At 36.6% G+C, this 17007-nt stretch overlaps 1 protein-coding gene across 3 annotated transcripts in view; it reads right to left on the bottom strand.

Annotated features, from left to right (window-relative positions):
- Positions 1-17007, bottom strand: part of LOC150101904 (FYVE, RhoGEF and PH domain-containing protein 2-like) — a 310945-nt gene that overhangs the window by 43085 nt on the left and 250853 nt on the right. For all 3 annotated transcript variants that reach the window (XM_090400010.1, XM_090400009.1, XM_090400011.1), the window contains 2 exons: positions 9660-9731; positions 1678-1815 (listed from right to left, as the gene is read on the bottom strand). In XM_090400010.1, coding sequence (XP_090256136.1) covers positions 1678-1815; positions 9660-9731 — 210 coding nt within the window. The remainder of the gene's footprint in view (positions 1-1677; positions 1816-9659; positions 9732-17007) is intronic.

Genomic DNA, 17007 nt, shown 5'->3' with positions numbered 1-17007 from the left:
CAACAATCAGTGATACCATACTGAGATGTAGGTACAGGGATGTAAGTACTGAGATGTAAGTTACCTGCAAGTGCTACCTGCCATTTGTTGGATGACTTGTTGAATGCAGCATTCTGGGCATCAACTGGAACACGAATCTGCACAAAAACATTCAGAACCGAGACTCACAACATGGATTTCGATGGTAGGACTGCAATATGCAAGCCCCACATTACCCAAACCAACATGCAGCATCATCTTCAGTGGTGCAAAGAGCATGTACAGTGAGACATGGAAGCTTGGAAAGCTGTCTTATGGAGCAAAGAATCTTGTTACACCCTCTACTGAGCAGATAGATACCATGATGCCTGGTGAACCTCTTACCAGAGTGCATAACTCCAATTATGAAATTTGGAGGTAGAGGCATGATGTAATGATCCTGTTTTTCCTGGTTTGGCCTCAGGCCTCTGTTTGTGGTGCCACAAATATTGAACTTTGAGAGGTATCTGAACATTCAACAATGGAATGCTTCCTACTTTGTGACATTTCTACAGACCTGACCATTATCTCTTTGAAGCTGCTGCTGTAACTGCATGGTTTGTGGACATGAACATCACCACACTTGAGTAGCCTCCACAGAGCCCTGATCCCAACCCTATTGAACACCTGTGGGATGAACTGGTGCATCGGGTGAGGTCAAGGGAAGTCTGTTTCAGAAAGGTTCAGGACCTCAATACATGCCTACAGGAAGAATGGTCCAAAATTCCCATTGATCGCTATCATACACTTGTGGAAAGTATGTCCCATAGAATTGCTGCAGTCATTGCAGTGAAAGGAGGTTCTACATCTTATTAAGGTTAGGTTAGGTTGGACCATGGCTGTGTCAGTTTTTGTTCCTCACACTATGGTGTCCATTGACTTCTTTCCAAGCAGTATATCAGTTTTACACAAGAATTCTACCAAGAAATCTTGAAACTGGTGTGCTTATATATGTTGATAAATATGTAAAAATGTGCCTGCCTGAGTGTTAGATAGTTAAGCACCCACCAGATGCCAAACATGTGAGAAACACAGCCTGTGTGGTGCCATTGATAAATTTAGCTTTAAATTTAAATCTTTATCATATGATGACCATGTATGAAGTGTAAAGATGAATATACATCCTTATGGTAAAATGTGCTAAAATCAGACAGAACAAACTTTTCTGTGATCCTCTTATCATTTATGTTTATTAATGTAATAATGGGAATTACTAAGCACTCACTTAGTGTTGCTGGTAGAGAAGATATATTCTGTTGGAAAGTCTTGGGTATGAATCTCATCTAGTATATCCTAGATGGAATTCATTCAAGAATTCCATCTAAGGAAGTCATTCAGAATTCCTGAATGAATTTATTATTCAGGAATTCATTCAAGCTCTGCCACCTCAATGTTCCTTATAAGGAACATTGAGGTGGCAGAGCTTTTACCTAGAAAATACACATACACTGAAAGACACAGCACAGTATGGAAATGGAATTAACTGTCCTGGCTAGTAATGATCAGATTTATGGCAGTTAAGTAAACTGGACTGTAACAGACCACTGGGACTAATACATAAATGAAGTCAGAAGAGAATGACTAAGAGGAGAGTTTAACAGCAAAATATTACATAAGAATACAATCTCTTAGAGAATCGAGAATCTTCATCAAACTTACAATGCCACAAGCATGACAGTGATGTTTTCTTTTAAAAGTAAATGTGCTGAACTGACTGCCACAGGCCATGCAATTAGTCACACTTTCCTGTTTCACAAATGTGGGTGCTTTTGCGCCAAGATCAGGAGTTCCAGGAGACTAAAATAAAAAGAAAATAACATTAGAAATATCTGAACATTAAACACCACAATTAAAATTATGGAGTTTGTTTACTTTTTATTTATTTTACTTTCATATCAAAAAGAAAATTCAGAATTACTTAAAAATCACTTAGTTTTATTAAATTTTGTAATCTTTTAATTCAAAGGTTTAAATTTAAAGCTTTATCATATGAAGATCATGTGTGAAGTGTAAAGATGAATACAGGCAGTCCATGAGTGATGAACGAGATACGTTCCTGAGAACATTCGTAAGTCTAATTTGTACATAACTCGAATCCCTATAGAACAGTGCATATACAGTAATAATAATAATAATAACAATACAATAATGGCTCATAAGTGGCAATAATAATACAGTGTTATAATAATAATAATACCCCTGTCCTCTAATAATACTCGTAAGTTGTAGAAACTATTGTGCTCTTTCTTTTAATTCAAACAAACAGAACGTAAAAACTAACTCATACATGTGGGTTTGTTTAAATGCACAGAAGAAACTAGTTCCCGAATTATTAATCTAATTATTTAATTCAGTGGTTGCAAAACTTCGGTTCAGGGTGCCCTTCGGTTCATAGGTGCACTTTTTGGGAATCACTGATTTAATTATTAATTGTCCTTATGGGGGAGCCTTGGGAGCCGGTTTGTAAGTACGGAATGGCGTAAGTCGGGTCATCCATAACCCGGGGACCGCCTGTATGTATGTATGTATGTATATGTACATATATACATATATATATATATATATATCCTTATGGTAAATGAATTTGTTAAACTTACTGAACACAAATACAGTTAATGAATTTTGAAACAGAAAGTTCACAATAAAAGAAAAGCAATATATGTGCATATAAACAACTGATTGCCAAATTTCCAGAATTACAAAAGTTAGAAATAAACACTTTTCCAATGTATTTCAAGAAATTTCTCTGTAATTCAGATATTCAACTGGATTTCTCATTTGATAGGTGGAGTGGAGTAGAGTTCTCATAAGGATGTGAGAATTACAGAGAATTTTCCTAATAAGTGTTGTTATAGGCAAGATTTATCTTTATTATCTTTGATTCCTTTTATCATGCTCTTTCCTCTATTTCTAAGCTTTTTTTTTTCAACAGCCTGAAGAACATTTTGCCATCTTCCTGATATTATTATTTTATTATTATTATTTCGTGACACCTCCAAGGGGTCCGAAGACTCATTGAGGGAGGACAAGTATACTCTATCTCTCCATCTCTACCACTACTATCCACCACCACTAATATTTTTTTGTCTGTAAATTGCATGTGTTCTGAAGGACTGATTTGTCTGTATGCATGATGAAAAACCCCGAGGTTTTGGAGAAAAAACCCTGCTAACTCACCTTCAGTTAAAAAAGATTTCTCCCGTCATGATGAGAATCGAACTTAGGCCTTTTCCAATCGAAGGGCATAACGTACCATTGTTCTTCCAATTGCGCTACAGAGGTGCCCATTAAATGGGAAGTCTTCCCACTAGTTTTGTTCAGCTATTATTACACATTGCTTCACTTTCTTACATTTTTCTCTGTACTTTCTCAGAGGACCTGTTATGATTTACTTGTTAAAAACTTTCAATACACTTTCTTTGTTTTCATGACTACCTCTTTAACTTCTTGATGGCGTTCTGATTTTTATATTCTTACAGACCACTTTACCCTCTGTCACTATGGCTGAATCAGTCAATATTTTCATCAGAATCTGCCAATGAGTATCCAATATTTGGTTCTTTTAAAATCTTTCAATTTTTCTTGAATAATATTTGTATATTTGAGTTTACAGTTCATTTATGAAAGCTGCTCAACTGATTCTTTATAAAACTTTCTTACATACTTTTCAATTATATTCAATTTCATCTTACTCAAAACTAAACAGTGACCACTTCCTTCAAATTGCCTGTATACCCTTGTGTTGTGAATTAGCATGGAGATATTGTTATCAACAGTCAACAAGACTTATCTTATTTCTTGTGTCTTCTCTCCTTATGAATTTGTGCACTTCTATATGTTGGAACATTCATAGTATTAGTAGCATCCCTGTTCAGAACAAAAATCCAGTAAATATGTTACCAGGGACTAATAATAACTAATAAAAAAACTATGTTAATAATAATGCACCAGAACTATGATTGAAAAATCTGCTAATGCCCCCCCCCCTAGGGAGTAGTCAAGGCCATTTTAACTCTATCTAGCTTGGGCAGTTCAATCTCCTACTGGCCACTGCTATTAAAATTAATCAAAATATATTACAACTAATAGCAGACATGGAATATGTGACATCTTTGAAGTAGACAAAAATGGCAGTAAACCAAATGAGAATAAAATAGACAAAATGGAGTAGACACTGGGAATGAATCTTCTTCTTCTCCATGGACAAGGGCTGATAGTGCTCATAAGAGCTCAATGCTTATAAATCCTATTCTAGCCAAGCATTCCATATAATAGACAGATCACTCTGAGAACCTGAAAATCACAAGCATTGCAACAAAAAAGTGAAAGAAGATGATTTTAATTCTTTGCCTTGTTGTCAATCTGATCATATGCACAAAAAAAAAAGAGGAATCCAGAATGGATCTACTTATTCTCTGGCCTTTTCTTCATCATTATTCAATTCGAGAAGCTAAAATAATATTCTCGCATAATGTCTGTGAAACAGGAATCTGGGCTTCACCTGCTCAATTTTATTATTATTATTTTTATCTTATACCATTTTATTTTTAATGCTATTTAATATTTTCAAGGATAAAAATTTCATACTGAAAGAGACTTCCATAAACCACATTAGCAATTTTATTTCCCACTGCATTCTAAGAATATATATTAGATTGTACAAAAGATTTTCAGGCACAAAGAAAAATGCAAGGTTCCCAGCTTTCTTATACAACTGGTAATTACATACTAGAGATTTTCAACCTTTGCAGGCAATGGCCACAAAGAAACCACCTTCTCAGTCTTCATGAAGAGTTATTATATTTATTATGTTGTCTTTCAATAATGATGTCAATGTATAGAGTAAAAACTAGGCAAGTAGTGGGAGGAAGGGAAATTTAGTAATTTTTGCCTCATTAATGTGGCTACCAGAAACTGTGGGTAGCACATATGACAACAAATCACATTCTTTCTCTTCACTCTTCACCTAAGAAATTTATTCATGTATGATAAATGCATCTTATTTGTATTATGTATTTCTAAAGATTAAAGCACTGCAAATTCCAAAACAGTGGAGAGGCAATATTGGAGAAGAAGAAAGTTACTAGTGGAGTTCCACAGAACTCTGTGCTGGGAACACTAGCTTTTCAACCTTTATATGAATGATATTGTCACTGAAATTCAATGAGATATTCAGTTGTTTTGTGGATGACATGAAACTGAGGAAGGTTATTGAGAATAGTGCTGATGTACTGGCTGGAAACAAGGACAGATGAATGTTGCTAAATGTAAAGTTTTGAATTTTGGAACAGATGGGATACTGCATACTCTATATGTGAAAGTATTATTATTATTCTATGGGCACCTCCATGGAGTCTGAAGACTCATCACGAGAAACCCAATCTACCCAAACAATCTCCTTAAACCCATTAACAGACAAGGCACTCACAACTGACTCTGGCAACCTATTCCACTCATTCACAACTCTCCAAGCAAAAATCTAGTCCTCACACCCCTATTAATCACACCTTTATTGAACTTCCAGGGATGACCACTTGTGATGGTCCCTCTAGCCAAGTGCTGAAACATTTCTCCTGCATCAAAACTATAAAAACCATTTAAGCAACTTAAATGTTTTTATCATATCCCCTGGGCTGCTTAAGTATCAATGCTGTATAACTGAATGGAGACCTCCACACAGACTTTAAAGGAATGAGGAGATCCAACCAGGGCTTCTGATCTAATGTCCAATCCTCACCTTCTCGTGGTGCAACTGTTAGGTATCAACCTGGATACTGAAGGAATGAGGATAGGCTGGCAATTTGAGATTTAGCTGACCAAATTGTATTCTTATTGGCTTAAACCACAAATAAAATGATGGTACAACATGACAGAATTTCATGTTGGCTGGGGTATTTCCCAGTTACACAAGGCCTCTGAATCCTCTCCACTGCTTGAAATCCAGGGGACCAGAATTGAGCACAGTAATCCAGATGTGGGTGCATGAAGGCCTTATAAAGAGGAATAACAATTTCCTTATATCTTTACTTGTTTCTCTAAACTTTAACTTACTGTCTACCACAACTCCCAAATCGCTAGCTCCATTTATTTCCTGGAGTACATTGTCATCGACTTGTAATCTATTAATCCCAAAATGCATAACTTTACATTTCTTGACAACATTAAACTGACACCCCCTGTTATTTTCACCAGGGAAGCAGGACAAACAGTGAAAAGTTAGCTACTGGTACAAATCCTGAAACACACCCTAACTCAACATCGCCAGAGTTCAAAATCAGTACTATCAACATAAGAAGCCTGAAAGGCAAAGAAATGGGCTGGCTTAGGAATTGGATAAGTACCAGATCAATATAACAGGCGTGATGGAAAAAAAAAAAAAAGACAAAAACTGGTGAGATTTTTCTAAGCTATAAATACAAAAGGTTATATTCAGGCAATATCTATCAGGGAAAAGAAGGAGTAGCTATAGTATTCAACACTAAATATGAGGCTAATCTTCTTGAATGGCAGGCAATATCAACTAGAGCAGGGGTTCCCAACCTTTTTGTTTCCTAGAGCACATTCTAAAATACCGGTAGAGTGACGAGCACCATCTATTTTTCAAGCAAATTTTTTGAATTCTTTTGTTAAATGAATACATACAAAGTTTACATTATAATCAAATGTTTTATTACTTAAAAGTTTACATTATATAAAAATTTAAATATATATATGTAAGTTAGTGTGATCTTTGGCATTGCATTCCATTGGCTAGTGCTTCATAATTAGGAGAATATGATGATATTCCAGTTCTTAAACTGGAATGAACAATTTCAAATGCGCGTCTACTTTACATTGTATGCGTCATGTGTCATTAATGCATGCATCATATAGCATGCCATGAATTGTTGCATGATTATTTCAAACTATACGGCACACGGTTGAACAGTGGCGGGCATACACAAATTGGTCGACGGGCACCATGGTGCCTGCGGGCATAGGGTTGGGAACCCCTGAACTAGAGTAATATGAACAAATATCATATTACTCTAGTTCTGGAAAAACTGGACAATGAGACTTGTGTGTGCCTATGCTCCCACAGAATATGCTAATAAAGTAGAAGTGGAGGAATTTTTTGAGGCTTTAGAGAAAGCAACTGACACAATGAAAAAAGAAAAGCTGGTCCTTGTTGGGGATCTAAATAGCAGAGTAGGAAATGACTGTCAGACATACATGTCAGAAATATTTTGGGAAAATTGTTGATAGGAACTTAGTAATGATATAAGTTCTTCATGTAGTACTATCATAATATCCTGTACACACCTTGAGAGTACATGTCAGGAATTTGATGATGATGATGATCATATTCTCTCTCTTCTCCTATCAACCAACTTCTGCAATTCACACACTCTCAATCTATCCACATAGGGAACATTACATAGACCACTCACCATCTTGTCACTTGCCTCTGAATCCACTCCACTGCTTGAAATCCAGAGGACCAGAATTGAGCACAGTAATCCAGATGTGGGTGCATGAAGGCTTTATAAACAGGAATAACAATTTCCTTATATCTCTACTTGTTAATGCGTTCTTCAATGGCCAAGTAATCTTATGGGCTACCTTAGCAACACGTTCTCTAAACTTTAACTTACTGTCTACCACAACTCCCAAATCTCTAGCTCCATTTATTTCCTGGAGTACATTGCCATCGGCTTGTAATCTATTAATCCCAAAATGCATAACTTTACATTTCTTGACATTAGACTGACATCCCCTTATCTTTTACCCACATTGACAGCCTATTTAAATCATCCTGCAAGCTCTCCACATTGCCTTGAATAACTATTCAAGGATTCAATAACTATTTGCTGAGGATTTTGCATCATCAGCAAACAACTAAATATTTCCTTTCAGGTTATTTCCTATAATTTGCGTACAAATCAAACAGCAATTGTCCTAGCACAGAACCTTGCCACACCACTAGTCACCAGTTTTCGACTTGATTCTGCCCTTCCATATATCACTTTTTGATATCTGTCCAGCAGCCACCCTCTTATCCAAATCAGTGTCATATACATCTCCATTTGTTCTCATTGCGTAACAGAGTTCCATGGTATTCTGTCAAATGCCTTCACAAAACCTAGCAAAATCAATGTGTAGCCATTTCCTTTATGCAACTGAACTGTTACTCAATTGTAAAAAGTTAGTAAATTACTAAGGCATGACTGATCCTTCACAAAGCCATGTTAACCCTCATAACAGTATCATATTTTTATCTACCCATTCTCGAATTCTCTTTTTTCACCAATTTTTCTAGAATTTTTACCACTATACCTGAGATACTGATTGGTCTATATTTTGCTACTGCAACCTTAGAATCTGCCTTATGCAAGGGAATTATTTTTCCCTCTTTCCACTCCCTTGGAACTCTACCAGAGCCACTAAGTCAAAGTCATTGCCAGTTCCCTTGCGCATTCTCACAAAACGCTAGCTGATATCCTATCTAATCCCACAGCTGTATTTACATTGAGATTCTGCAATATCCTAAGAACCTCCAATTCATCCACCTCTGTTCAAGTGTGCTGGAGGAAGCTAAGGAAGCACAAGATCTTGGGATTATGGGCCAAGTCAAGCTGACCAATGCCAAAAACTCCTCACCCTTATTCCTGATACTTCTTGCATTCATGACATGCATTTCAACATCCCATTTTACCAAAGGTTACCCTTATGTAATGTCATTGGAAACCCATGAAATCCCATTTGGCATTGCATAATCATTACAGTACACATGCTCATTTATCACAGGAGTGACCCAACACATACTTGATTTCATCCTCCCTAATATCTCTAGTTTTTCTGGTTTTGCACTACCACACTCTCACTAAACAACACTTTCTGCCAACATCTAACTCAAAACCATTCAAATGCAGTCCTTAAGGCATATACAAGTCTTTTCATCCATCGAACTCACCCCATATATAAACTGCACACCACCATTCCTCCTGCACAATCTTCTCATTAACTCATTAGCAATCATCGCCTTTCTTCTCACTTCTGTCCTATCATACCGAGGCAGCAGACTCACAATTTTTACTTTCTTACTTTTCATTTTTGTTTCTTCTACCACCTCTTGCATATCTTCTGTCATTGCATATTACTCACCTTTCAAATAGATACATAGATATAAGAGAGATTTTTCAGATAGTCAAAAATAAGGGAGGGACAAGAACTAGAAGGCCATCCCTAGAAATTGTGCAAGGAAGTGGTGAAGTATTTATTTATTACTTCATTTATTGGTATTTATTTAGAAGTATTTATTTTTACATAGAGAGTTGTGGGTGAGTGGAATGCATTGCCTGAGTATGTTGTGAATGCTAAGAGTGTGAATGAGTAAGCTTCAGTATGATAGATATGTTACAGGCAGGAGAAATTTTCCGTAAGTTTGTGGACTTTTGTAACAAACATATACTTATTTCACACTGTAATGTAATCTAATGTATATTTCTTATATAATGTATGTAATTGTTAATGGAATAAACCTCTCTCTCTTGATTAGTCTTTGATTCTAGGAGAGTTGATATAATAATAATAATAAGAAGAAGAATACTTTTGAAAACAATAATCTGCTGTAATAATAGATATTCATTTTTTTTCCTTACTGCAGTTCCTTGTTCACCAACTCTGAGGGAGCTTTTCCTCTGGGCCAGATCGTGGACTGCTTTTGCTAGTGCCTTGGGAAGAGAAAAAAAGTACCTTAAGTTACTCAAGTAATATATATTCAGAATTAAATTAAATTACTCTGCCAACTTGACTATCTGTGTGGATGGTATTTCTGGTTACAAAATTATGATGTTGATAGGTTTGAATCCCACTAACATGGATATTAGCAAGTGTCTTTAGTGGAAGATGATTTTCCACATCACTCTGCTTACTGAAGCCTGAAGTACTCATCTGGAGAAGTACCATGTTTCTCAACAGCAAGGTGCCAAGATCTACTTATTCTGTCTCTGGCAATTACGTGAGTTTGAATTTTATAGTTGAATAAAAATTAAATCAAAAACACATTTACAAAATAGAATTTTTTTAACATATATTAGAGCACTATGATTTATAAAACATTATTAAGTCTTCACAATAATTGTTTATTGGAGAAACTACTAGGTAGTTTTACCAATAAAAATGTTTTTTTTTACTTTGATATTTAAAAAAAAAAATCATATGCATTTAGTTTTTCAAAAGTTATATTAAAAAAGAAGTGTACATTAAACCAAACACTGGCTAGTGCTTGTAATATATATTTGTAGTTTTTCTGTCTTTTGCTAGAACCAACTGATTTTTCTACTTCCGCTCCCAATGTAACAATACACCAATGTCCAAAGTATATCCACTTCTATAATTTTGAAGAATGGACCTAATACATTCTTTGTTATTAGATCCTCAAATATAAACAGGGTCATAAGAGGCTATTGGATGTAAACTCAAATGAATGATATGTTAATGTCAGTGGAAACAGCCACTCTACAGCTTTATTTTATCATAACTTAAAGCAGTACCACAAATTTGGTGGTTCACACTTGACTATGTAGGAGATCTGCTATCGTAATGTGAGATTCACAGTGTGCAGCATTCAGAGCTAGGGGAAGAACTTAACATATTTTATATTAATAAAATCCTTACATATTTTAATCCTAATTATAAAATCCTTACATATTTTATATTATTATTATATATTATAATCTATTATAATAGTCATATTTATTTTAAGAGTTCTTGATCAAACAGACAAACTTTCAAATAAATCTGTCTACTATCATTCATTAGGAATAGAATAATTCTTTGAATAGACATTATTATTATTATTATTATTATTATTATTATTCGTGACACCGCCAAGGAGTCTGAAGACTCACTGTGGGAGGGCACCTGCTATACTGGTAGCCACTAGAGGGCTATATGGTATGTCATGTTTGTGGATAGCTCTTGAACAGATAAGTGATATTTTGAGTAAAAATTGATGAATTTGCATAGTATTTACATAGTATTGTTTACTTTTAGTATTTTAGCGAGTCTGGGTGATTTTTGTGTGTTTTTTGAGTATTTTAATAGTAAATTGATAGATACGATTATCTGTGCACATGGCTCCCATAAAGAGGAATACAAAGATGGCGTCCAGGTCGCCATATTTGTCTAAAAATCTTAACTTAATTTGATTCAGCGTACCATTTGCGAAATGTATGCATTGAGGAGAGCGGTTGGAGTCTGGTTAAACAACAATAGTGGAGTGAATGTGTGCAAAAAGTATAAAGAACGTGAGGATTTAAAGAGTGCTTCAGGTCGTGTGAGTGCTATCGCTGATGAAAGTGAGAATCTAGATAACAGTGATATTCGAGGTACGAATGGTGATATTTGCGAGGTAGTACCTGATAGCTGTGAGAGTGGCGTTGAAAGTGAGAATGAAGGTAAACATACAGGACGATTGAATGAATCATTGGAGAATAAAATTGATGACACTGACGCAATGAGTAAGATCGCTTCATTACACGGAGCGATACATAAGGCAAATCGACAGCTGGAGCATTGGTAAAATTGTTTACCAAGCGTACCGACTAATAATCGGCAAAAGTATGATAGAAAAAATAAGGATATGATAGTGAGTGTAAACAAAATGAAAGAGCATGTGTTGTATGGAGATTTCTTAGTAGGAGGTGTGTTAGTTGAGAGTTTAACAAAATCGTACCAACCTGGTGCGAATGTTAAGAATGTAAGCGAGTCAATTAGAATGCAAAAGCAGTGGGTGAAAGAATTGATAGTGGTAGCAGGTACAAATGATTTGAAAGGAAAGAAAAAGGCTATGAGCGAGGATGTGAAGGAATTGCTTGAAGTAGCAAAAGAGAAGAGTGAGAGAGTTAGGATGGTGAGTCTGTTGTCGCGGTATGACAGTGAAGAGTATAGAAGGAGGGCCATGATTGCTAATGACTTTATGCGTGAATTATGTTTGATGAGTGGTGTGGAATTTGTGGATGTGTGGAATGAGTTCATTGGGCGAAAGGATTTATATAAAATTAATGGTTTACATTTGAATGGATTTGGTGTACGGAGACTTGAAAAGGTGTTGTCGAATGTAGTGGAAGTGAATGTGCAGAATCAGGGAAACTAGAGTTATTAAGGGGGGGGGGAAGAGGAGATATGCAAATTTTAGGGAGACAGTTGAGTATGTGAATGTGTGTAATATGCACAAGCGAGTAGGAAAGACTACGAATCAGAATGGGATAGTTAGTATAAGGCATCAAAATAGGGATGGGACAAATCAACTTCTGCAATTCATGTATACAAATGCCAGAAGTATTAGGAACAAGAAGGAAGAATTTTTGGCCTTGGTTGGCACTTCCAGACCACAGGTTATTGGCATTAGTGAAACATGGCTGACAGAAGACGACACAGCTAGTGGGATTGAATGCGAGGGGTATGGTGTGTTCAGGAGTGACAGGGAGAATAAAATGAGGGGGAGGAGTGTTATTGATGATAGCTGATGAGCTACAGCCAAGAAGAATAGAAGTGGAACTGCAGAATAGAGAAAAGAGCACATTTGAAGCTATTTGGTGCGAGATTGAAACTAGCAGAACAAAATATACAGTTGAGTGCTGCTATAGACCAGGTGATGAAATAGATGGTGGAGATAGTATGCATAAGCAAAAGAAGAAATGAGTGGAAGGAGGGTAATTATTATGGGGGATTTCAACTATGGTAACATTGATTGGAAAGAGGAGAAGACACATGGGAGGAAGGAATTGGATTTTATGCGGTTATTAAGGGATAACTATCTGTGACAGCATGTAATGGAAAATACTAGGGGTCAGAGAGTGCTTGACCTGGTAACTGCATCTGAGAATTTGGCTGTAACGAATATGACCACATTGCCACTAATTGGAGAGAGTCTCAGGTCTGGGTTAGTCCCGAAGGGGGTGGAACCTCCTTTATGTAGTTCCACTGCATAAAGGAGGTTCCAAGACTGCTGTTGTAAAAGACTTGGGAGGTGGCTAAAGGTATGGAATTTACAATTAAGACAGGGTACATGTGGAATTATCGGGCTGGTAAGTATGACAAGCTTAGGAGATTGATTGGTTCAGTGCCATGGCATATACAACTGCAAGGGCTAGAAGTTGATAGCGCATGGGAGGCAGTTAAGTGTTTGCATGAAGCAATGGCTGACTGTATACCTAGAGTCTGAATAATAAATCAAGTAGGGGTTAAATGGATGAATAACACCATTAAGCTTGAGCTGCAAAAAAAGAAACAACTATGGAGGGAATTTAAGAAGAAAGGTGACCGGCAGGCACATGAACGGTATAAAGCACAGGCCAGAAGGGTAACGAGTGTGGTAAGAAAAGCAAAAAAGGATTATGAAAGAACATTGGCCATGCAGGCTAAAGAGAATCCTAAACAGTTTTTTCGATATGTTGCAAGTAAAAGAAAAAATGTATATGGCAGAATGATTTTAAAGAATGCCGATGGTAAGGAGGTAACCAAATCAGTTGATATAGTTGAATTACTGAGCGAGCACTTTGCAAGAATATATCTTCCAGGTGGTTACATTGCAGAAATGAATGAACCAATAGATTATACAGGAATTGTGGTAAATGAAGTGGAGGTGAGTAGTCTATTGCAAAACCTCAATGTCAATACATCTGTGGGATTGGATGGTATACCAGTTCATGTCGTACGTGAAGCGGCTAAAGAATTGTCAGTGCCCTTGACCATTTTGTTTAATTTGAGCCTTGGGTATGGGTTAGTCCCGAGAGGGTGGAAAGAGGGGAAAATAGTTCCACTGCATAAAGGAGGTTCCAAGACTGCTGTTGTAAATTACAGACCGATTAGCATATCAGGAATCGTTGTCAAGGTCTTGGAGAAATTAGTCAAGAGAAAAACACAGGATTGGATAGATGAAAATGGGATACTAAATGGATTCTGTTCTTGGACCACTACTTTTCATTTTGTTCATTAACGATATAGGAAAGGATCTGAGAGGAAGTGTTCACTTATTTTCTGATGATGCAAAGTTGGGTAGAGCAATAGTGAGTGCACAGAATGTCAAAATTTTGCAGGATGATTTTGATAGTTTGGAGGACTGGGCTAGGGAAAATGGATGTCAATTTAATGTGGCAAAGTGTAAGATTATGCATTTTGGAGTGAAGAGATTAGCAGCAGTATATCACATTGGTGGAATCATACTCCAGGAGATTGATGAGGCCAGGGATTTGGGAGTGTTGGTGGATAGGGAGTTGAAGTTTAGGGGGGGGGGGGCACATTGCAAAAGTGGCTAATCAACTCATCAAATCACTTGGTTGCTGAAAAATACTTTGTAACAAGCAGAGACAAACAAGTTATTGTTCCTCTATATCGAGCCTTGATAAGACTCTATCTAGACTACTGTGCCCAGATATGGGCACTGGGTTTCTTCTTGATGGGAAGGAGGTGGAGAGGATCCAGAGACGAGTGACCAAGATGATAGCAGGTCTGTGGAATGAACCTTATGAGAACAGGTTGAAGATTTGTGGGTTGCAAAAATTGGTTGATAGGCAGAAAAGGGGTGATATGATTGAGACATTCAAATTACTGAAGGGTTTCTATAAGATTAATTCAGAAGATATTTTTGAGAATAGGACTGGTGGTGGGAGGACTAGGGGCCATACATGGAAGCTGGGCAAGAATGTGGTTAGCAGGGGTGTTAGAGCTAGGTTTTTTACTTGGAGAGTGGTGAATAAGTGGAATAAGCTGCCAGAGTCTGTTGTGGGTGCTATGACCGTGAATGAGTTCAAGGCGAGGTATGATAGATACTGTGCGAATGTTGAATAGTTGTTCTTGACATGATGTTAGGGCCTCCCTCGATGAGTCTGTCGACTCCTTGGAGTTGCCCGAAATAATAATAATAATAATAATAATAATAATACAACTGTCTCCACCACTACACCGCACCTCTACCAATCATCTCCATCAACGCCATTTACGGCTCACCACCACAACTAGTATTTTTTTGTCTGTAAATTGCATGTGTTCTGAAGGGCCGATTTGTCTGTATACGGGATGAAAAACCCGAGTTTCCGGAAGAAAAAACCCTGCTACCTCAGTATGAGATCGGCTAACTCATATGGTATACTTTTTTAAAAAAATGTATGCCTTTAATAACAAAACCTATTTCAGCCATGATACTGAAAGAGTCATGACAGTTTTCATAGGAATTTATTCATTCATCCAACCTTCTATTATCTGACCTCTGCGAATGCTAACCTGAACATCTGAAAATTAGGCATTTCTAATGGAATGATTGATTTCAGATAATTCTGTTATTTATATTATCAGTACACCCAACTCTTACTAATTATTACGAAACTTCAAAAATCAGTCTCTATTCTCTATTCAAAAATGAAGTTCTCTATTCCAATTTACAATTATTCCCAGTAACCCCATTTCCCAGAATCAGTGGAACTGAATTTCATGTAAATTACCATAGTTGAAAGATTTATCTATTATCCCTCTAACTCTCTTTAACTAGAGAGTTTAGTCATCACACTTTTCACATTATAAATGTTAGTGTTTTCATCTGTTTTATTTCTTTTTCCTTTTCACCACATTTGGCTTTGGGTTTTCTTCCTGGATAACTGAAGTTTTTCATCCTGCAACCAAGCAAACTAGTCTAAGAACATACAGCAAAATCAGAAAACAAAGAATATCAAAATGCATAATGGATCAGCTATAGGTGGCCTTTCAGCAGAATGGCAATTAAAAATAGTTAATGGCAGTGGAACAAAATCTGGGCTGAGGACTGCTTATGTCAAGATCTGAATTACAGGGCTAGAATTTTGAAAAACTTGATTTTGTGAATCCCACTCAGAAATGGTTTCAAACCTATCGCACATTAGTACTATTGAGGAGATTAAGAGTTAGATAATCCAGAAACCCTTTTCTAGATACCAAACATGGTATTTTATAATTTGCATCAAGTTCTAAGGAGTAGGAGGAAAAAATGGGAACCTGGAATATGAAAGGTAAATACAAATCTGAGGTTTAAGATAATATCTCAGATAATAAACCAACCAAACAACCAACACTTACCATATATTATCGCGTATAATGTGAAAAATGTATGGTAAAAAATACTACTTAAAGTTAGGGGTTCGAATTATATGCGGATCCTAAAAAATATAACATCTTATTAGACTTGCACACACAATATATAATACCTAATGCCTATGCAACCAAATCTACTTGACCCACTCGCATTTGGCAACCAAGCGAGCATCGTATCTGCGCATGCACTCTCCGTCGCCGAATGATAGAGCACTGTGAGATAGATAGAGCACAGTTAGGTATATCGGTTTAATCACAGTTCATTTTAATATTATTCGTTAAACAAACCTAGCCTGCAAATGAGCCAACAGAAAAGTAAACGTTCATCTTTTGAAGCAAGATTTAAATTGCATGTCGTGCAGTTTGCAGAAGAACATAATAACAGTGTTGCTATGAGAGAATTTGGTGTAGCAGAGAATAATATTAGACTTTGGCGTAAGCAAAAAGACAGTCTTGAAAAAAATCCCCAAAACGAAACGTGCCCGTCGTGGAGATGTAGCATCCTTTCCAAAACTTGAAGAAGAGCTAAATGAATGGATTTTGACGCAACGACAAGATGGCATTATAGTAACAAGAGATGCAATTCGTTTTCAAGCTCTACAACTCAAGAATGGTAAATTCAAGGACACACCAGGTATTTCATCTTTTCTTGCTTCGCCTGGGTGGTGCAACAGATTTATGGAACACAAAGCATTAACATTACGACACCGAACAGAAGTTACCAAAGCAGCTTGAGGAAAAAGTGCAGTCCTTCCATTAATTTATCATAAAATTACGAAAGTGTCACGGATATGAACTTTCCCAAATTGGCAATATGGATGAGATGCCCATGTACTTTGATATGCCTGGGAATCGAACAGTAAGCTCAGTTGGTGAAAAGGG

This window comes from Typopeltis vanoorti, chromosome 11, assembly GCF_054136105.1.
Source record: "Typopeltis vanoorti isolate ZY-2024b chromosome 11, IOZ_Tvanoo_1.0, whole genome shotgun sequence".
In the NCBI taxonomy this organism is placed as follows: Eukaryota; Metazoa; Arthropoda; class Arachnida; order Uropygi; family Thelyphonidae; genus Typopeltis; species Typopeltis vanoorti.
This window is presented reverse-complemented; position numbering and strand designations above follow the sequence as displayed.